Here is a 21,920-nt window from a genome sequence, read left to right as displayed (position 1 = left end):
TTTTGCCAATACTATGCTAAACTTTTTGTATGGATAAGTTTAGTTACAGCTTTATGCCCTCTTCTTTGTCTCTGATTACAAGCATGTCCAGCTGTCTTAGTTAAGGCTGCTATAACAAAATGCCACAGACTGGGTAGCTTATCAGCAACAGGAATTTACTCCACAGGGTGCCGGAGGCTGGGAAGTCCCAGATCAAGGTGCCAGCATGGTCTTGCTCTATTGAGAGCTCTCTTCCTGGTTCCAAGTCTTTTCACTGTGTCCTCACACAGTGACAGAGGCTAAGGATCTCTGGAGCCTCTTTTATGAGGTACCGTACTTACCCCACTCGTGAGGGCTCTATCCTGACAACCTAAGCACTCCCTAAAGGCCCCATCTCCCCAAACCATCACATTAGAGGCTAGGATTTCAACGTCTGAATTTGGGGGAAGACATAAATATTCATACCACAATACAAACCCAGTCAGCAAGGGATGATGGGATATCATCAGCTATAACTGGCACTCCTTGTCCTGTGAGGGCTAAAAAGGAGTGGAGAGAAGTACGCTGAGAAACAAGGTTGAAAGAGTGCAAGATGGGTGTTAGGCAGAGAATTAGGTTTAAGCCGACATTGACCTTGAAGATCTGGGACAATGAAGAGGAAAGGATGTACTGAGATGACAGAAACTCCATCTGTTACCTTAACTGCTGGGTCACTAGTACCTGGTACATAAGAGACACTAAATTAATATTTGTGAGTAACTGAAAATAAATAAATAAATAAAAGGTATATAGGGAGCTAGAAGAAATTACAGGCTGTGCTGTAAAAACTTTCACTTGTCCCACTGTGGAATAAATCAGACAATAGAATGAAATAGAAAAAATCAGTTTACGGAGTTATGCATGGGGTTAGTGAAACTGAAAACATTACCAGGTATTAAAAGAGAAATGTATGGATTTTTTTACTAGGAAAATAGTTTACCTCTCCTGTGTTAATAGCAATAAACTTATTTCTAATGGAATGAGATGGAAAGTAATTTTGTTATATTCAGTAGTGCCACTTATTAAGGTGAATACCTTATCTGTTACTTCAACGAATTAATAAATAGAGATTTTATAAAATATAGTTTTCTGCTCCTAAATTGTTTATATTTAAATAATAATAAGAGACATACATATAAAAGCAATTAGTAAACGCAACAGTGTGTTCTGGATCTATAGTAGGCACTAATCAAATATTTATTGTGTTTATTAGCTATATAATGGCAACAAAAAATAATACTCCTGACTCCTGTTATCTTCAGGTTAATTTTATTCCTGGTAACATATATATGTGTGTGTATGTGTGTGTGTGTGTGCTTAAAATTCTTGCGCTTAAAATTCTTTAAGCACAAGAACAGCTATCACAAAACCCTTTGCACTGACTTTGTAGGCTCTCACTCAGACTTGGTGACTCTTATTTAACATACAGACAATCCTAGTTTTTCAGCCCATCGTAGTTTTGAGAAATTACTGAAGATGTCATGATAAGCAGAACCAGTAATGAAGGAGAAATAGCAGCTCAAATCTTGACCAAACAGAGGACAAACTAAGAACATTTCACCCTATAGTAGAGTGATAACTATTATAATTATGACACTAAGTGAACAGAATACCTAACGTATTCAACAAATGTTAACAGTTACTATTATTATCAGGAAAAAAAAGCTGAAATTTTTTTCAGTATCCCCTGTTTAAACAAATAGGAAAGCAAACAAAATATTTTTAAGTAAAACATTTTCACTGAAGGCATTCATTTCACCCCTTCAAAAATGGTCTTAAAATTTTTATATGATTCTTAAAGAGGTACAATTGTTAGCTAAAATAATCTGGAAAAAGTCAGTTATAATGACTCATTCTCCAAGGTTGCCAAATAAAAAAATAGCAAGCAATAGTTGATACAAACACTTCATACAGGACAGCCTGTGGGAAGGAGCTAATTAACCAGCTATAAGATTTCACACTTTTCAAACTCTCTAATCTATTGTCACAGTTACTATTTTCCCTGAGAATGGATACAAAAGAAGGTTGACAAACGGATTGTGTATTCATGTTGTTCCAGTGAAGCCAGGCTGGTTAGGACCTTGTGCCCTGCACACCAAAGTTGAGTCTCTGTCTACCAGTTAATTTTTGACTCTTTCCCTTGTGATTCCAATGTGTAGCAGGCAGACTTTTTTAAATGGTCCTCAAAGATGTCCTACCCTAAATCTCCAGAATACGATGTATGATGAGATATCACTTCCATGATTTATTTATGTTATAGTCGATGGCACAGTTGACTGTAAAATAGGAAGGTGACCTGGGTGGGACCAATCTAAAGCAGAGAATTCCCTAGTGGAAGAAGAGGAAGTCAGAGAGATTCAGAGATTTGAGGGGGATTCAGCAAACTGCTGCTGGCTTGCAGATGGAAGGAAACATTTGAGAAGGAATGCAGGTGGCTTTAAGGAATGAGGAGAGGTCCTCGACTGACAGCCCATAAGGAAACTGGGATTTATATCCTACAAAAACAATGAACTGAATTTTGTTAACAACACAGATGAGCCTGGAAGTGGATTTTTCCACAGAGCCTCCAGACGAGCATGCAGCCCAGCCAACACCTTGTGATGACCTGAGTAGAGAACCCAGTCACGCCTTGCCAGACTTCTGACCCACAGAACTATGAAATAATAAATGGATGTTGTTTTAAGCTGCTATGTGATAATTTTTTATGCAGCAATAGGAAACTAATATACTATGTCTCAATTAATGAAGCCAAGAACCCAGAAGCTTTTCTTATTACCCACATTTTAGTAACCCTGTCTGAACATAAACTGAGTGCATTCTGAATTTATGGGAGGGAATAGAATTATCATTATCTTATTAAGGCAGTATAAAATTTTTTTTTAATTCCCCTACCATTAGAACTCACTTCTGTGTCTGAATCTACCAGAAATTATAGGAGTCAGCTATCAGATTATAGAAACTGGGAACTAAAAAGGAGGGATGTGATTATGGACAGGGGTCATATCTATTTTAATGAGCAGAAAAAAACATGTTACAATTGTCAACAGGAAGAACTACAATTAATGTGAATTGTTTGTTTAGGTCAAAGAACAACTATAAAAGATTCTCTTGACAGAATATCTGACTAGCAAACTTCCTGTAAGCTTCCCGTAACTGACCTTCTGTCCCCAAGCTGTACTTTTGAAATTAAATAGATATCCCCGGATGACCCTTTGACCTTCCTTTGGAGACAGAATATAAGCAAATAGTCCTTCCCCAAAGTATCACATGATGTGAAATATTTCTCAATTTGGTTAAGACTTAATTTTGTTTCATCCAAAAAGACAAGATGAGAAATATATTTTGCATATTGTTATGTATATAAAGGAATTCCAAATATTAAAAACCCTGAATATACTGTAACTTCAGATCAACTATTTTAAAGGTAATTTTCACCCCTCCCCCAAAATCATTGTACACAAAAAAGTAAATCTCAAAGTTTAGGCAATGCTCCTCCTATTTCAGGAAGTGATTAATACAAGAGAATTTCAATGCAATGAAAGCATTTTGACAAAACCCGCTGCAATTGAAATGGGATGTGATATAGTCCTAAGTGCTTTAGAGTCACGTTCAGAAAATATAATTGCTCACTGCATTTAAATGAAACCATAAGAATTAGTGAGCTATTTTTAAACTTTGGCCTTCTGTAAGATGTATATCAAGGGGCATGGTAGAACACAGATTAGAATCTCTATATATGTATCATGGGGACCAATCTCCTAAGCAACAGACACTGGAGAAAATTTATCCTGGGCTTAGACGGGCCTTGTGTTGTGAGATTGGGTGCTCCAGGTTCTCCTGAAGGGACCACGGGGGCTTCCGTCTCTGCCCTGTAAGCTTTGCAGTTGCAGCTGTGCGCCTGACTGAAACCGTACTCTTGCAGACCTTCTCTCAGTATGGACTGGATTAATCTGCCTTTTATCTCAGTGGCTTTCAGTGCCTCAGAATTGTGCTGTTGTGAAAACATCTACTTATTAAAACTACTCCCGTCCATACTAATGCTGCAGTTTGGGAAGAAGAATTCACACCCCTGTCCTGCTGTTTTTCCATGCATTTTGATGTCCTTGAAGCTTCTCTGAGCCTTCCTGAATTTGTTTTTCTATTTTGTTGTAACAAACAATCAGAAAATGAAAGAGAAATGAAGGCATAAACATGGATTCGCCACCCCACATGGGGTACAAAAGATGTCACTTCTTTGTTTTTCTAAATTTCTGCTTAGGTCCTCCTCCCCAAGGATAGGGAAAGGTGACCCTATCTCATTCATGTTTAAGTGAACAATTTGAGACTCCTGGAGTTTACACAATCCAGGACAACTGGAGTGTTTGGTATATGGTAACAACTCTGAGACTGCTCATCGTCGAAGCCCTCTGGCCAATACAGAGACAATGGCTCTGCTGTTTTCAACACCTATTCCCACCGCCCAAACTCTGCCAGCAGGACCCCTGCCAAAGCTCCAGCTCTGAGGCTTAATCTGATGTCCCCACGCAAACACACCAGCAGTGGCCTGACCACCACCAGATCTGGTCTGGATACAGACCCTGCCACTTTTCTGTCTCGTGGTCTCAAGGAATCCCACTGCCTCTGGGACGGGACAGCTTTCTTCCCCTTCCCCTTCGAGCCTCCCCCACTCAGGCTGCCCCTGAGCCCAGAGCAGCACCTGCGCACAGTGCAGTGGGGTGGCATTCTCAGTAAATGCAGACGCCCATTTCTCACCCCAGACACAGGGAATCAGAGTCACCGGGGCTGGGCCCCAAGAACTTGTATTTTATCAAGGTCCTGAGTAGATTCCTACACACATTGAAACTGAAGAAAGTGTACTAGATCCCTGAATTTTATAAAAGCTGGATCTTTAAACTCTGCAACAACAAAAATCAAGAGTTCCCTGAGAAGTCCTACTCTTGTCTTGAATGGAAAGGAAAATGTCTCTCACTCTTTCCAATGAGCTTACGGCTGGGGAAACAAGATGATGTTTATTCTTTAATCAGGTTATTTGGGCCTCGTAGGGGTGGAAAATGGTAAAGTATCAAAGGTCACTGAAGCGAAAGTAGGCAAACACACACACACCCCACACATGCGCGCGGGCACACACAACACACACACACACACACACACACCACACACACACAGACACACACCACACATGCACGGGCACACATCACACACACAGAGGCACACACACCACACACATACACAAATACCACACACCACACACACACCACTGACACCACACACACACACCACACACACACCACACACACTCGCACACACACACCACATACACACCACACACACACACCACACACCACACATCACACACCACACACATACACCACACACGCACCCCGACACACACCACATACACCACACACACACACACACCCCCAGATCATCAGCTTGAGTGCTAGCAGGTTTTATTCTAGAGGAGGAAACGTCAGCTGCTGGTGGAGGGGCTTGCCAAAGTCCGGGTTTTGAGTGGATCCTCCTAAACTGCGAGACGGCAGTGCCACAGATCCCACTGAGCTATCCACGCATAATAACTTAAGAATCAGTTCCAGTCTTTGAATACCAAGCTCACTTTCTTTCTATTCCTTGTATTTCCTGGCTTCTATTTACTTTGCTGATATTTTTTTAGGAAAGTTTTAAGCAGCCTTTAATAGGCTACTAATCAGAATATAAACATTCAACATTCAAGTATTCTTGGCAGCAAGGGATTAAAAAAACACAAGGGTAATTTGAATCCTAAGGTAATGTATAACCCACACACAATGCGCGCGTCAACTCCGACCTTGATTTGGTGCTACTAATGGAAACAAAAATGAAGGAATTCATTTAGCATCATTACTTTTACTTTATTTAGGAATACAAGTGTATATGTGTGTGTATATACACACACACAGACACACACCCACACACACACACACACACACACACACACACACACACACACTTGGTGTCTCAAATATCAGATTGATTGCATATAAACTCAAACTTTTCCAGTAGCTAAAAGAGGTACATCATACGTGTGAAATGTCTTTATTTTAATATTTCACTTTAATTTTATATTCTATTCCATAATACCTCCATGGTTTAATATGAAAATCTTGTAGAAAATACTCTGGTAAGATGCACCATATTTTCATGGCACCTTTACAGATGGCTCTCTGCCTCATATCTGACGTGAGACACATCACATCATCAAAACAACAGGGCTAAGTGACCGCTCTCCTCTTCGTTTCGTGCAGGCATCCCTACAACAACCGGCAAACATTTAGTGTGATATAGCCATTGATTTCTCTTTAATTTAATGTTACCCCCAGGAATGATGGCTTCTGATAGAGTTGTTTTCTTTTCCTTTGCAGGGAACGCGCCAATATTTATCTTCAAAGTGGCCCCAATAGAATTGGAAGATTATACAAGAAGGCCCTTTATCTTCAGTACACAGACGGAAACTTTACAACGACTATAGCAAAACCTGAGTGGCTGGGGTTTTTAGGACCTATTATCAAAGCAGAAACTGACGATAAAGTTTTTATACATTTAAAAAACTTTGCCTCTAGGCCCTACACTTTTCATGCACATGGGATAACATACGAAAAGGAACATGAGGGTAAGTTCAGCTCATGCTCCAGCTGGAATTTCCTCTTACTTTTCAGTAGGAACACTTTCTAACTTCTAAGAATATAGACTCCTCTTCTGAGTGAGACCTGTAACTATGTTGTTTAGCTCTAAACTGTTTTGTTGTAAGTATTTTGGTTCATCATAACATGGCTGTGTTTCTCTTGGTTGTACTTGTTTGTGTGAAGTGTCAATGTGATGGGATTTCTGGGTGGACACATATAATGAGAGGCAGTGAGAGCTGGGCCAGTGTCCAACTTCTTTCCAGCTAAATAGTCAGAATAAGAAAAATAAGCAGTGTACATGAAGGTCTAGAAAAGGCAAACATCCAGAAGGAAGAAACAGGACTCAAGATGGGGATTGTCTTATCTTTGAAGTTCCTACATGTAAACATACTGTGGCCATTGTCACCTCCCATCCTAACTTTGGATAAACTGTCCCAGCTAAGGCAGTGTAGGTAGTCTCATACATCAGCCAAATGGTACAGGTGGCTGGATGACCCCATAGTCACATCTGAGACACAGTTAGCCAAAAGGTCATTTGAATGTAGGACTTGGAAGCCTTAATGATGGTTCGGGAAGAACAAAGTTTAGTTTTGGTGACTGTTATCTAAGTCTTAGTACTTGATGATGATGATGATGATGAAAAGAGTTGGTGCTTTGTTGTAGTTAAGAGTAAGGGCTTCACAATTAGCAGACCAAGCAAGGTTCAGGTGCAACCTTGCCTTTTACTGGTTGAATGATCTTGGGCAAGTTACTTAAATTCTCTGTGTTTCAGTTTCTTCACCTATAAAACAGGGACAATGACAGTATGTAGTAATATTTCAAGAAATGTCAACAATTATCATAAGTAAAAATACTGAGGCCATTATACACAGTTCATCAAAATTATAAGGATCAACTCTGAAAATTAAGATAAAATTAGTTTGATTACTAGTCTTCTCTTGTAAAGAGTTATTGTTTCAGAAGGTGAATGTTTTAAACCACATATTTTTTGGTTCTTTTTTCTGAACCCACCAAGTACATTCATAACATAAAGGTTGACTACCATCTTATTTCTTTTTTAAAATTTCATGGTACATTAGGGTATGAATCATTTTTAAAGTATGATCATTGTACTGTGGCTATGTAAAAGAAAAAAGTTCTTGTCTTTTAGCGATACATACTCATGTATTTAAGAATGAAATGATATATGTCTAGGATTTACTTTAAAATAATTAGATGGTGATGGAATGATGGAGATAAGAGTTGGTGGGGATATAGATGAAACAAGGTTGGTCTTGAGTCGGTCATTATTAAAGCTGGGTTGATGGTTACATGGAGGTTCATCATATTATTCTCTCAACTTTTTCCTATGTTTGGAAATTTACAAAATTAAAAAATTCCGTGGTTACTTCACAGGTAAAAATCTGACATTATATAAAATATTTCAAAGTTTAGGAAAAGGTAGCCATTTGTTCATACTTCCATACCATGACCCCAGGGCAAAGTGGTTCTTTAAATTGCAAAGCAAAAGTCACTATGCTCCTGATATATCTATTACTGCTCCCTGAAGACTCAGTCAAGTATGAAAAGTAATGACAAAATTTTCTGGGAAGCTTCCTTCGTTATTAGTCTCTCATTCCTCTGTGTTCAAAGAGGACATCACTGTACCCTCAAGGGGCACATACTAGATGTTGAAAAAATGTTTGCTGAATGAATTAATAAACATCCATAATCTCATTCAAGTTCAAACACATTCAACTTGCACTTTCATTGCATGTTGTTTCCTAGGAGCTATCTATCCTGATAACACCACAGATTTTCATAAAGCAGATGATAAAGTGTATCCAGGTGAGCAATATACATACATAATGCAAGCCACCCAAGAACAAAGTCCTGGTGAGCAAGACAGCAATTGCGTGACCAGGATTTACCACTCCCACATTGATGCTCCAAGAGATATTGCTTCAGGACTCATCGGACCTTTAATAATCTGTAAAAAAGGTACATTATCTCATTTTTGCACATGATATACGACCAAAAGATGAGAGACAGGGCAGCTTGTTCATTTTCAAATATAAGTCAAGTCTTCTGTGTTGTGACTGAGTAGGTAAGGTAAAGAGGCAGTGAGTCTAAAAAAAAGGGAGGAAAGGGCAGGGCAGGATAAGGAGAAGGGATAAGTGGGACAACCATCCATACACATTGCTAAGCTGCAGGAAATATGCTGTCTTTGGGGTCAGGTTTGCTGTAGCTCATTTTACAGTAGTGTTGACGAGCTATATGACTTTACCAAATGTGACTCCCTCGTGGCACTCCATGGTGATATAGCTCTGGTTATCTGTTTTGTGTTGGTAAATATAATATCAAAATATCTATTTCTAACACCATGAAAAAGACATCATAGCTCAAGAGCTTGAAATCTAATTCTTACATGAACAATCATGAGTTGCCTACGAAGACCTGTTGTCTCAGCTTATGGCTATATGCATCAGAAGACGTATATACATGTATGAATTCCAACCTTCTCATTGGCCAAAAAACATTGAATAGTTGTGTGGTCAGTGAACATTCAAACAGATGAGTGTCTGCCAAGCCCAGAATACTGAGCATAAAACTTCCTAAAATAAATAAATAAGTAAATAAATAAAACTTCCTAAGTGTTACCATGTCTGTAAAACAGAAGTGACTAGTCCAGATTTATTAGGAAAATAAATACTAAAATTTCTTAAAACAGTAAATCATGTTAAAATCCATGCTAAAGATTAAAATAGCAATTTTCTTTTTTTTCTTTTTTAAAAAATTTTTATTGGGGAACAGTGTGTTTTTCTAGGATCCATCAGCTCCAAGTCAAGTCATTGTTTTTTTCAATCTAGTTGTGGAGGCTCACTGGCCCATGTGGGAATCAAACTGGCAAACTTGGTGTTATGAGCATTGTGCTCTAACCAACGGAGCCAACCCGTCGCTCCTAAAATAGTAATTTTCACTTCAGGTTCTCTGGATAAAGAAAAAGAAAAAAATATTGACCAAGAATTTGTGGTGATGTTTTCTGTGGTGGACGAAAATTTCAGCTGGTACCTAGATGACAACATTAAAACCTACTGCTCTGAACCGGAGAAAGTTGACCCAGATGACGAAGACTTCCAGGAGAGTAACAGAATGTACTGTAAGATTGCTAATGATGTGTTTATTTTATTTTTCTTAATCCATTAATTCTACTAGGTTTATTCCCTCACATAAGTGGTTTCTAATCTGTGGTTCTCATAACAAAGTATATTGGATATGCAAATTCATATTCAGCTAAACAGGTCAAATCAAAACTCTAAACCAGATAAAGTCAGATTCACCAAATTGTTCCCAAACTGATAATGATAAAACATCACCAATTATGGTTTAATGCATATGTATGTTATATTTCTATATTTATTTATCCTCCAAACTCATTCTAAAAATTATTTGAGGCAGCCTAAAATTATTAAACTAAATGCTTACAATTATGCTTATATATTAAAGTATCGAAGTATATTTAGGAAAATAGTTCTAAAAAGTATTTCTTTTACGTATACATTGTCCCTCTGCCTTTGTTTCTTCTAGAAATGCTTTCTTTACTTCGTAGGCTTCTTCTTAGTTCTCAGAGACCAAGTAATGAGCTTAGTAAGATTTTTTGTCATTCAAAATTTGCATAGGAAATCAAATCCCTTAGCATCAACTAGACCAATAAGTATAGATTCTTGTTTGCTTGTGTTCAACTTCTTCAAAATACCTTTAATAAGAAACTGAGAATACAAAAATTATTGAAATACCAAAGCAGAGAACTAAATTTATTAAGAAAGTACAGATTTTTGTTTCCAACTTTTGCATATTTTGGCTGGAAGATCCTCTTTCCATACTTTAATTCTGCCTCTGTTATGTGTCAACAAAAATAGATGTTAGAAAAAGTACTCAAAATTCTAGTGTGGATGGGTCTGGTTTGGTGCCCCAGTTGCATCTGGTGCTTTTACGGTGCTTCCCAGAACCTCCCAGTTTGAACAGGGATGCTAAGTTTCTTGAAAGGGTCTCAGGCCATTTGCTTTTGAACTTTTAGGTCAAAAAGATTTGTTTTCCAATCTTTTTTAAAAGGCTTTCCTTGTCTCCTTATTTCAAAAACAATCCATATGCACTGTAGAAAATTGGAAAAGTTCTGATAAGCAAACAGAAAACATTGAAATCAACCATAGTACTACCACCAATATAATGAATGATCAATTATTAAATAAACTTTAGTCTTTTTCTATGCACTATATATGTATATATTTTGTATATATGCACATTTGTATTTACAAATACACATGTGTACAGACCAATATATATAGTTTATAACAAAAAGAGCAAATAGGTCTCATCTTCAGTGTTGTGTTCATCTGCTAATATTGTGTTGACAAGAATCCTGAGGCTGGATTCAGCTCCATATTTAAATAGTGGTGTGATTGATTAGTAATACCGAGGATGCCAAAAAAATGTATACAAGTGGACACTTTGGTCAACATTGCTCAAGAAGTAGTTCGCCATAATCACAAGTGTCTGGACACTGATGGTAACCACTTTGAGCACCTCTTGTAATTGTGGAAGTCAAATGTCACTTGTATTCATCTTTTGTTATTGGTATATATTAAGTATTACAATTTTAATAGGTTTTTTCCTTTCTTAAAATCTGTGTACATTTTTTGGCACCCTCTGTATGTGGGTATGAAAGAGAGAGGAATAGCAGCATATATACCAGATAGTTTCCGTTGCAAATTGACCCAATTTCTCCAGAGGTAACTATCACTGACCCAGGCACTAACATCTGTTAGTCACAATCTCTACTCTTGACTTAACAGCTGTGAATGGATACGCTTTTGGAAGTCTCCCAGGACTCTCCATGTGTGCCGAGGACAGAGTGAAATGGTATCTTTTTGGTATGGGTAATGAAGTTGACGTGCATGCAGCTTTCTTCCATGGCCAAACATTGACTAACAAGAACTACCGTGTTGATACAATCAATCTCTTTCCTGCTACCCTCCTTGATGCTTTTATGGTGGCCCAGAACCCTGGAGAATGGATGCTTAGCTGTCAGAATCTAAACCATCTGAAAGGTAGGTCATCGCTACCTGAAATTAGACATCAGCTAAAAAAAAAAGGCATGTCTCAGTTACACTACAAATGGGGTAATTATTGGGAATCAGAATCTACTTTGGAATGGTATGAGCTCTGAACTGGTAATTTTATTCCTATGATGGTATGTATCATAATGTAACAAAAAAGAGTGAAAGACTGGAACATTTATAAAGTGATGAAATCTGAAAATACATTAATTTTGAAGTAGAACAATTGGCCCTAACGGTATAGTACTGCATATAGAGTCTCAACATTGTAAAATAACACAATATTGTAAACACCATAACAATTATATATTGTGCTGAAAATTAGCCTTTTTTTTTTAACTTGGCTCTATCAAATACCACCAACTTTGTTCTTTCTTTGAATCCAGCTATTCCTTGGTTTAACTCGATAAATGCTTTCTGTATCTCTTTCATATAGTATGATAAAACATTCCTAGTCATTGAAAGATATCAGTTTGTAATATTGTTCTCCTTAAAGAAATGAGGTTGAATCTGGATTTTTGTGTATGTTACTATGACCTTCAAATGTAATCTCACCTACCAAATATGACCTTGGCCACCAAAGGCCTAGTATAACAGGTGCATAGCCATTTTGTGTGAGAACAACTATAGAGGCTCTCTCCTACCTTTTAAAACATGGCAAAGCTTTTCTTCTTCATTTGTCTATTGTGTCATTTTTCTCATGAAAAGACCTCTTATGTGAAAGCCCACAGAAACCGGTACCATATTTTTGAAAACATCACTGATTAAGATCTCTCCTCTATGTTGTATAGAGAAGTGTAAAAAAAAAAAAAAAAAAAAAAAAAAAAACAGCTTGCATTTTCCATCAGTAATTTATTTATAATTGTTTGCTCTGGTTTATAATATTGTTACTAGTTGTCTATTCCTTCAGCATGCATCTGTCATGTTACCAGCAATGTTGACAAGGCAACAGGAGAAACACTGGCTCCATTAACACATCTCTTTCTGTGTGATTTTCAGCTGGGTTGCAGGCCTTTTTCCAGGTACAAGACTGTCACAAGCCTTCCTCAGAGGATGACATCCGTGGGAAACACGTTAGACATTACTACATTGCTGCTGAGGAAATCATCTGGAACTATGCACCCTCCAACATAGACACCTTCACCAAAGAAAACTTAACAGCCCCTGAAAGGTAATTCAGAAAAAGACTATTATTTCAAAATATGTGTATGCCTCCCCCTAAAAAAATCATAAAAAAGAGTCATTTAGCAATTAAAATTTGAATTGGTACCTAAAATTGAGTAACTAGATTGCTCAATATTTATTTAAGTGTTTGGGATGAGCCCAAGTTTGAGAACTGTGACTTTTGACTCTATGAAAAAAGGTGAGTTTAAAGTTATCAAATGTTTAACAGAATCCAAAAACAAACAAACAAACGAAAACCCCCAACAACACTGAATACAATTAGATCAATTCATTTTTTTTCCATTTCCGAAACATAGCATTGTACAATCTAGCAGCATTAAGTACATTCATAAGATTGTACAATCATCAACAGTATCCATTTCCAGAAATTTCTCATCAGTCCAAATAGAAACTCTGTACCTGTTAAACAATAACTCTCCAACCCCTGATAACTTTTATCCTACTTTCTGTCTTTATAAATTTGCTTATTTTAGGTACCTTATATAAGTGAAATCATACAATATTTGTCCTTTTTTTTTTGGTCTGGCTTATCTCACTTAGCATATTTATAAGGTTCATTCGTGTTGTAGCATGTATCAGAATTTTATTCCTCTTTAAGGCTGAATAATATTCCATTGTATGCATAGACCACATTTTATTTATTTATCTATCTGTTGATGGACATTTGGGTTGTTTGTAGCTTTTGGCTGTTGTGAATAATGCTGCTATAAATATTGGAGTACAAATATCTGTTTAGGTCCCTGTTTTAAATTATTTTGGATTTACACCTGAAAGTGAAAGTGCTGAATCATATGGTAATTCTATTTTTAATTTTTTGAGGAACTGCCGTACTTTTTCCCCTAGTGGCCGCACCATCTTACATTCCTACCAACAGTGTGTAAGGGTTCCAATTTCTCCACAACCTCGTCAACACCTGGACACCTAGTTGGTGTCAATATGAGATAAGCAGTAGCTGCTGTATTTTTAAACATTTTATAATTTATTAAAAAGATTCCATTTCCGAACAATTTATTAACTGTCGAGGGTTGACATGGGCTCTCTCGAATTCTTTTCACTTCATTTGAAAAAGTGACACTTCTATGCTGCTATTCTCGACTCCTTAAGTGAACACCCTTCCATGAAATGGGCTAGCGCTTCTGTTGAAGTATTTGGTAAGTCATGGGTCATAAGTATCTCTACGAACCGGTCAGAATTTTTCTCTTCAATTAGTCTCCTCTGTGAATACCTGCTTGCTGTTCGGCGTTCAACTCCAGCGGTTAAACCCTTTGTCTTTTGGTAGTGCTTCAGAGGTATTTTTTGAACAAGGTCCTACAAGAATTGGCGGCTCGTATAAAAAGCTGGTTTATCGTGAGTACACAGATGCCTCCTTCACAAACCGAAAAGAGAGAGGCGTTGAGGAGGAACACCTTGGCATCCTGGGTAAGTCCGTGCAGAACATATATGACCACTGCGCTCTTCCCCTGGGCCCCACCACCCTCAGAAAGAACAGAAATGTCAGGGCCCACAGCAAGACTTCTGGGAATACACTGGGGACATGAAGATCAATCATTAGTAAAATGCAGCAGCTAATTACTTTTCCAAATGTACATCACCAACAGTCAGTCTTTATCATTAAAAACCATGCTAACTTCGAATGAGGATTGTTTTTCTCTTCAAAGAGGTAAGGGGAATTATGTGTTTGTCGACATTGTTTAAATAGACAAAGAAAGCGTTAGCTTCTGCTCTTAGCTAAAGCTACATCCCCGTAGAAATAAATTCCAGGCTACTACTGAGACGGCTGGGTTTGTCTTAGAGTTCTGTGGGGTGCCCTCAGGGACAGCCCAGAAACCCCTCTCTCTGCTCAGGCAGCAGAGCAGAGTGAGCGGATTCAGACCACCGTCCCTCCTCACCTGTTAGCTGTGTGACCTTTGCAAGTACTCAATTTTCTGTGCCTTCTATAAAACGGGAAAAATAGTATTAATAACAGTACTAGTCCTTACCTCATAAAGTTGTTGTAGGATTAAATGAGTTAATTCACATAAACACTCAGAAGAGAACATAGGAAACCCTCAATAAACAGCATTCAATGTATGACATAAATATCTATGTACTATATACTAGGTTTTTATTCTATATTTGATGACAATGTTAACTTTGGTGATGGAAAATCCACCCCCGTGTCACTCTTCACAGCCAAGACAATTTAATTTACCCCTTTTGGGTGGACAAGGTTTACAGCAGGCCCCTGGCTCTTGGGATAAATTACACACAGCTAGCCAACACAACACCATGGTGCGGAGGGCATAGACACTCTGAATAGTTTTATTTGTAAACGGATAAAGCTTGTGAACTGCCTTGGGTAAAAAAGACAACAAATTTCATTAACCTGAAGTCGAATCTGAGAGCCCTTCTCATCCCTTTCCAGCCTCACCACGTCGAATTGATAATGGATTTTTAAAAACCAAGCATTCTGTGTGCCACAGATATGATGTTGTTCACAGTGGTTCTTGCCAGAAGCCAAGCCAAAGAAAACGAGTGTCTTACATATTCTGCACGTTATATACCAAGGGAGGATAACAGTCTCTTCTTCCCTAGGTCCTGTCATTTGGGCGGAGGTGGAAGACACCATCAGAGTCACTTTCCATAACAAAGGAGAACACCCCCTCAGTATTGAGCCAGTTGGGGTGAGAGTCAGTAAGAGCAACGAGGGCACATACTACGCTTCCAACCCCCAGAGTAAAAGTGAGTACAGCACTCGGTAACAAATCACCAATGTTGAAGAATCCACTGTGCCACTACGTCAGGAAAACGGTCCTTCACAAACTGAAGGCCAGACCTTCTGAGGAAACTGCTCATATACCATTCTCAGGCATCATGCCAGGAAGCAAGTAAACCTCTTTTCCTTCCATTTCCATTGGTTTATGGAATTCTGACCCTCCTTCATCGAATGATTATTGACAATGCTGCTAGTAACTCATTTGGATTGCATCAAGTAAACATTTCTGGAGTACCATTAGGGTAATTTTTAAATTCGAAAAATGTTCTTAATAAGAAGATTAGGTTGTCGTTTTAGAATATTTGAAAATATAAAAAGGTAGAACCAAAAATATTATCCATAGTTCTATAGACAACCACCATTATATTTATATGTAATTTGTACACTCTTTCATCTCTGAACATATAATGTATATTTAAATGTGGTTGAGGTCATAGTATATGAGTATAAAAAAGCTTATTCTAATTTTGTACTTAGTTTCTTTTCTTAGCATTATAAGCACTTTACAAATATAGTTTTCATGATACAAAATATTCCACCATGTGGGTATACTTAGGTATTTTTATATGTCAAGGCTGACCAATGAAGACTAGTGACTTTGCCACCACTTGCAGTGTGACCCTAGACATGTTATTCAGTCTTTCTAACCTCAGTTTCCTCAAATGTAAAACTGGGAGATTTGAACAGGGTCATCTCTGCCAGCTTCCTTTCAGTTCTAAAATTACTTTCATGTCAGTTTTGTTCAATAGAAAATTCATTGATTATCCCCTATTTCCAGATGTTGTTCTAGCTGATGGAAATAATAGTCAACGTTTGCCTTCAAAAATGTTACTTTCTATGTGGAGGAGGGATACACACGACATAACATGAAAGGTGCAGGGACTTTCTCAGGGACTGTGGGAGCACAAAGAGGGGCACTGTCTTAGTCTGTTCAGGCTGCTGAAACTAAACACCACAGGCTGGGGGGCTGGCAAACAACAGAAATTTATTTCTCACAGTTCCAGACGTTGGAAGTCCAAGACCGAGATGCCAGCATGGCTGGGTGAGGGCCCTCTTCTGGCTCTCAGACTTTATTTTATCTTCACATGGTGAAAGGGGCTAGAGAGCTCTGTGGGGTCTCTCTTACAAGGGCACTGAGCCATTCAGGAGGGCTCCATTCTCACGACCTAATCACCTCCCAAAGGCCCCACCTCCAAACACCATCACAGCAGGCATCAAGATCCCCATTGTATAAATTTGGGGTTGGAGGGGACACAAACATTCGGACTGTAGGCAGGCACCAGTCTCAGATTTAGTTTTAGAGGCTTCCTGTAAGAAATCACACCCATCAGTGACCTGACACAGGAGCACAAGTAGGATTCTATTCAAGTAGAATTCCATTCTAATTAGTAATAAGGAGCTCAGAAGTGGGTTGTTCTAGACTAAATCCAGTCTGCTTTGTGGCTCAAATCAGCATATTAGAGCGTACACTTAACCTCACCAATGTCACCTTTCTCCCAGGAGTGCCTCCTCCTTCAGCCTCCCATGTGGGACCCAAAGAAACATTCACCTATGAATGGACTGTCCCCAAAGAAGTGGGACCCACTTACAAAGACCCTGTCTGTATAGGAAAGATGTATTATTCTGCTGTGGATCCCACCAAAGATATATTCACTGGACTTATCGGGCCAATGAAAATATGCAGGAAAGGAAGTTTACAGGCAAATGGGAGACAGGTAAGTCCAATTAGGGAAATGAAAATGATTTCCCAACCCCTTTAAATTATCATTATTATAAGGAAAATTCTGGGTTTTGAGGCAGTGAGGATTCTACACATAATGTTTATTATAAAATTGTCTCAGGCTTATAAGATCTGTATGGTGCAGAGATTCTCTGGTTAACATGATTGTTCCAAGATGAGTTGGAAACAAAGTTTTCCTTGGAATCCAAGGTCTTTTATAATGCAATTAGACTTCAACACACACATAAAAAATTACCTGCTAATGATATTAAGTTATTCAACATTCACTGAGGAAAATATTGCTGAAAATATGCTTTAGAAATGAGAAAATGACTCTTTGACCTAGAGTTAGAAATACCTAACCTCATCGTTGTTTTTATATCTAAAATAAAGATTTTAATATGAAGCTTTAAAAGATAAGAACTCCTTTTAAAATGCCTTCAATATAATTATCACACCTTAAAATCATCACCGTAATTCCTTAATATCATCAAATTCCCAATTAATGTTAACATTTTCCCAGTTGTCTTCTAATTGTTTCAAGTTTGTTTGAATCAGTACCCAATAATTCACACATTACAATTAGTTGATAAGTTTCTCAAGATATTTTCTTGCATTTTTTCTGTTGCAAGGGTCATTTATCCTACAGAAGTTTCCCATGTCTAGGTTACTGATTGTATTCCTATCTTGTCATTTACTCTGTTTCTTTCTCTTTCCCTCTATTTCCTATAAATCAGTAGGGAGATCTACAGACTTAATCAAATTCAGGGTAGTTTTTTTGGGTGGTTTTTTTTTTTTTTTTTTTTTTTTTTTTTTGTAATCCGACTTCATGTGTGGTACTGGGTACTTCTATCAGGGCATAGATACTATATAATTGTCTCTCAATTGGAAGTGTTATCAGCCACTGATAACCATTTCCTAGATTCATAAACTAATCAGGTATTGCACAATAGTAATAGTATTAGTCCATCATTTCTTCTTTGTTTATTAGCTAGTCTACTTCTATAGACAGAAACTTCCCTTAATGGATTATTTGGTTACCTCGAGGTACATATTATATAAGAAAGGAATGACAAATGCTTGATTCTTTCCCTTTATTTACACTTTTTTTTTAAACATGAATTTAGTAGTCTTTGAAGTTTCTTTGCTTCCTAGTATAAAAAACAATTTCAGGTTCATATTGCACAATTCACATTCCATACCTAGAATCAGCCATTTCTCCCAAAAAGCTCTGGTTATTTTCAGTAAGAAATTATTTTTAGAACCACAATCAGGGTACTATTGGTGCTCATTGCTATTGGGTTAATTATTGTTTCTAGGCCTTTTCAGTGGGCAGAACTGGAAACAAAGATTTTAAGATAAAATTCATTATGAGTTTATACTGATACCTTCTATTCAATTCAGGTTTAAAGATTTTTTTTGGTTGTTTTCTTTACTTAACTTCATTGATCTTACATCTGTGTCTCCCTTCAACTGCACTGAAAAATCTTCATTCTCAACGACACCAACATAAATGTTCACTCAATTCATCCCATAATACACACACAACAGTCTCATAGCCACAATTATATTACTGCAGCCAACAATAATTACTGAAAACAGTTTCAGATTTGTTTGCAGACCTTTTTGTCCTTAGAGTAGGTCCCACTAGGGATGTTCAGTCAACTTACAGATTTAACGTCACTTGGAACATTTCCTCTCTGGTTGTTTTGTCACCCACAGGATACACAGGTTTATTTAATTTATTTTACTTCTTCTTCTTCTTTTTTTGGGGGGAGGGTTTCTTTTAACACTTTAACATTGTTTTATAATTATGTAAAATATTTACCTGGTTCCAACACCAAATCTATAAAGAGAGGTATAGTTAAAGAAGTGCAGCTTCTATTCTTTCTCCCCTCTCACCTCAGGTAACTTTCTCTCACTACAGGTAACTTTTTTTAACTATATAGTTTATTCTTTTATTTATTTATTTACTTATTTATTATTTTTATTGACTTTATTTTCTTAGAGCACATCAAGATTCATAGCAAAATCAAGGATAAAGTAGAGAGATTCCCCATAAGCCCCCTACTCCACACACATCCCCACCACAGTGATACATCTGTTACAATTGATGAAACCTACCTGACACATCATTTATCAGTCAAAGTCAATCGTTTACATTATGTTTCACTCTTGGTGTTAACATTCTATGCGTGTGGACAAATGTATAATGACCTGTACCCATCATTATACTGTCATACAGAGTATTTTCACTATCCTAAACATTCTCTGTGCTCCACTTATTTATCCCTTTGCCTCAACCCCAACCCCTGGCAACCACTGGTCTTTTACTGTCTCCATAGTTTTGCCTTTTCCAGAATGTCTTATAGTTGGAATCGTACAGCATGTACCCTTTCCAGATTGGCTTCTTTCAGTTACTAGTATGCATTTATGTTTCCTCTGAGATTTTTCATAGCTTGATGGCTCATTTCTTTTTAGCACTGAATAATATGCCATTGTCTGGATGTTTATTTATTACAGTTTATTTATTCATTAACCCGCTGAAGAACATTTTGGTTGCTTCCAAGTTTTAGCAATCATGAATAAAGCTGCTATAAACACCCATGTGCAGGTTTTTGTGTGGACATAAGTTTTCAACTCCTTTGGGTAAATACCAAGGAGCACAATTGCTGGATCATATGGTAAGAGTACAAGGTCAGACAATTAAGTTCGCGAACTTTCCACAGTGTAAGTGCACGGTGGAAAATTTGCGAACATAATTGTCTGGCTTCAAAATTTATTTTTGGAAGAGACCACCAAACTGTCTTCCAAAGTGGCCTGCACCATTTTCCTTTCCACCAGTAATAAAAGAGAATTCCTGTTTATTCTACATCCTTATCAGCATTTGGTGTTGTCACCGTTCCATATTTTAGTCATTTTAATAGGGGTGTAGTGGTATTTATTATTATTATTTAAATTTGCATTTCCCTAATGACATATGATGTGGAACATTTTTTCATATGCTTATTTAGCATGTGTATATCTTCTTTAGTGAGGTGTCTGTTAAGGTCTTTTGCCCATTTGTTAATTGGTTTACTTGCTTTCTTAATGTTGAGTTTTAAGAGTTCTTTGTGGTTTAGACAACAGTCCTTTATCAGATGTGTCTTTTACAAATATTTCTCCCAGTTTGGGGCTTACCTTCTCATTCTCTCAACAATTATCTTCACAGAACATAAAATTTAACTTTAATGAAGTCCAGCTTATCAATTCTTTCCTTCATGGATTGTGCCCTTTTTATTTTATCTAAAAAGTTATCACTATATCCAAGGTCATCTAGATTTTCTCCTATGTTATCTCCTAGTAGTTTTATGATTTTGCCTTTACATTTAGATCTGTGATCCATTTCGAGTTACTTTTTGTGAAGTGTAAGTTCTGTGTTTAGATCCTTTTTTTTTTTCTGCATGTGGATGTCCAGTTGTTCCAGCACCATTTGTTGAAAGGACTATCTTTGCTCCATTGTTTTGCCTTTGCTCCTTTGTCAGAGATCAACTGACTAAATTTATGTAGGTCTATTTTGGAGCTCTATTCTTTCCATTGATCTATTGTCTATTATTTTGTAGAACCATACTATCTTGATTACTATAGTGTTATAGTAAGTTTTGAAGTTGGCAAGTTCTCCAACTTTGTTCTTCAATACTGAATTGTCTATTCTGGGTCTTTTACCTCTCCATATAAATTTTAGAATCAGTTTGTTGATATCCACAAATAATGTGATTTTAATTGGAATTGTATTGAATCTATAGATCAGGTTGGGAAGAATTGGCAACTTGACAGTATTGAGTCTTCCCACCCATGAATATGGAATATCTTCCTATTAATTCAGTTCTTATTTAATTTCATTCACCAGAGTTATAGTTTTTCTCATATAGATGTTGAACATATTTTGTTAGATTTATACCTAAGTATTAATATTTCATTTGGGGGGATGCCAATATAAATGGTATTATTTTTTATTTCAAATTCCACCTGCTCATTGATGGTATATAGGAATGGTTGACTTTTGTATGTTAATCTTGTATCCTGCAACCTTGCTATAATTGTTTATTAGTTACAAGAGTTTCTTTATTGATCCTTTGGATTTTCTACATAGATGATAATGTCTTTTGTAAACAGGCAGTTTTATTATAGTTCTTTCTTCCCAATCTGTATGCCTTTTATTTTTTTCCTGTCTTATTGCATGAACAAGGACTTCCAGTATACTGTTGAAAAGGAGTGGTAGGAGCAAACATCCTTGTCTTGTACCTGGTTTTAGTGGGAAAACTTTTTGTTTCACACCATTAAATATGATGTTAGCAGTAAGTTTTGTTTCTTTTGTTGTTGTTGTTGTTTGTTTGTTTTTTATTGGGGGGGGACGGGAATATTGGAGAACAGTGTGTTTTTCCAGGACCCATCAGCTCTCAGTCAAATCGTTGTTTTCAATCTAGTTGTGGAGGGCACAGCTCACT

The 21,920-nt window shown here is 37.2% G+C and overlaps 1 protein-coding gene across 3 annotated transcripts in view; it reads left to right on the top strand.

Annotated features, from left to right (window-relative positions):
• CP (ceruloplasmin) overlaps window positions 1-21,920 on the top strand; it is a 61,697-nt gene that overhangs the window by 2,036 nt on the left and 37,741 nt on the right. For all 3 annotated transcript variants that reach the window (XM_033125279.1, XM_033125290.1, XM_033125300.1), the window contains exons 2-9: window positions 6,417-6,664; window positions 8,445-8,657; window positions 9,643-9,816; window positions 11,510-11,764; window positions 12,773-12,944; window positions 14,238-14,377; window positions 15,533-15,679; window positions 17,214-17,428. In XM_033125279.1, coding sequence (XP_032981170.1) covers window positions 6,417-6,664; window positions 8,445-8,657; window positions 9,643-9,816; window positions 11,510-11,764; window positions 12,773-12,944; window positions 14,238-14,377; window positions 15,533-15,679; window positions 17,214-17,428 — 1,564 coding nt within the window. The remainder of the gene's footprint in view (window positions 1-6,416; window positions 6,665-8,444; window positions 8,658-9,642; window positions 9,817-11,509; window positions 11,765-12,772; window positions 12,945-14,237; window positions 14,378-15,532; window positions 15,680-17,213; window positions 17,429-21,920) is intronic.

This window comes from Rhinolophus ferrumequinum, chromosome 2, assembly GCF_004115265.2.
Source record: "Rhinolophus ferrumequinum isolate MPI-CBG mRhiFer1 chromosome 2, mRhiFer1_v1.p, whole genome shotgun sequence".
Classification (NCBI taxonomy): Eukaryota; Metazoa; Chordata; class Mammalia; order Chiroptera; family Rhinolophidae; genus Rhinolophus; species Rhinolophus ferrumequinum.
The sequence above is the reverse complement of the archived record's forward strand: the minus strand, read 5'-3'. Positions and strand labels throughout refer to the sequence as shown.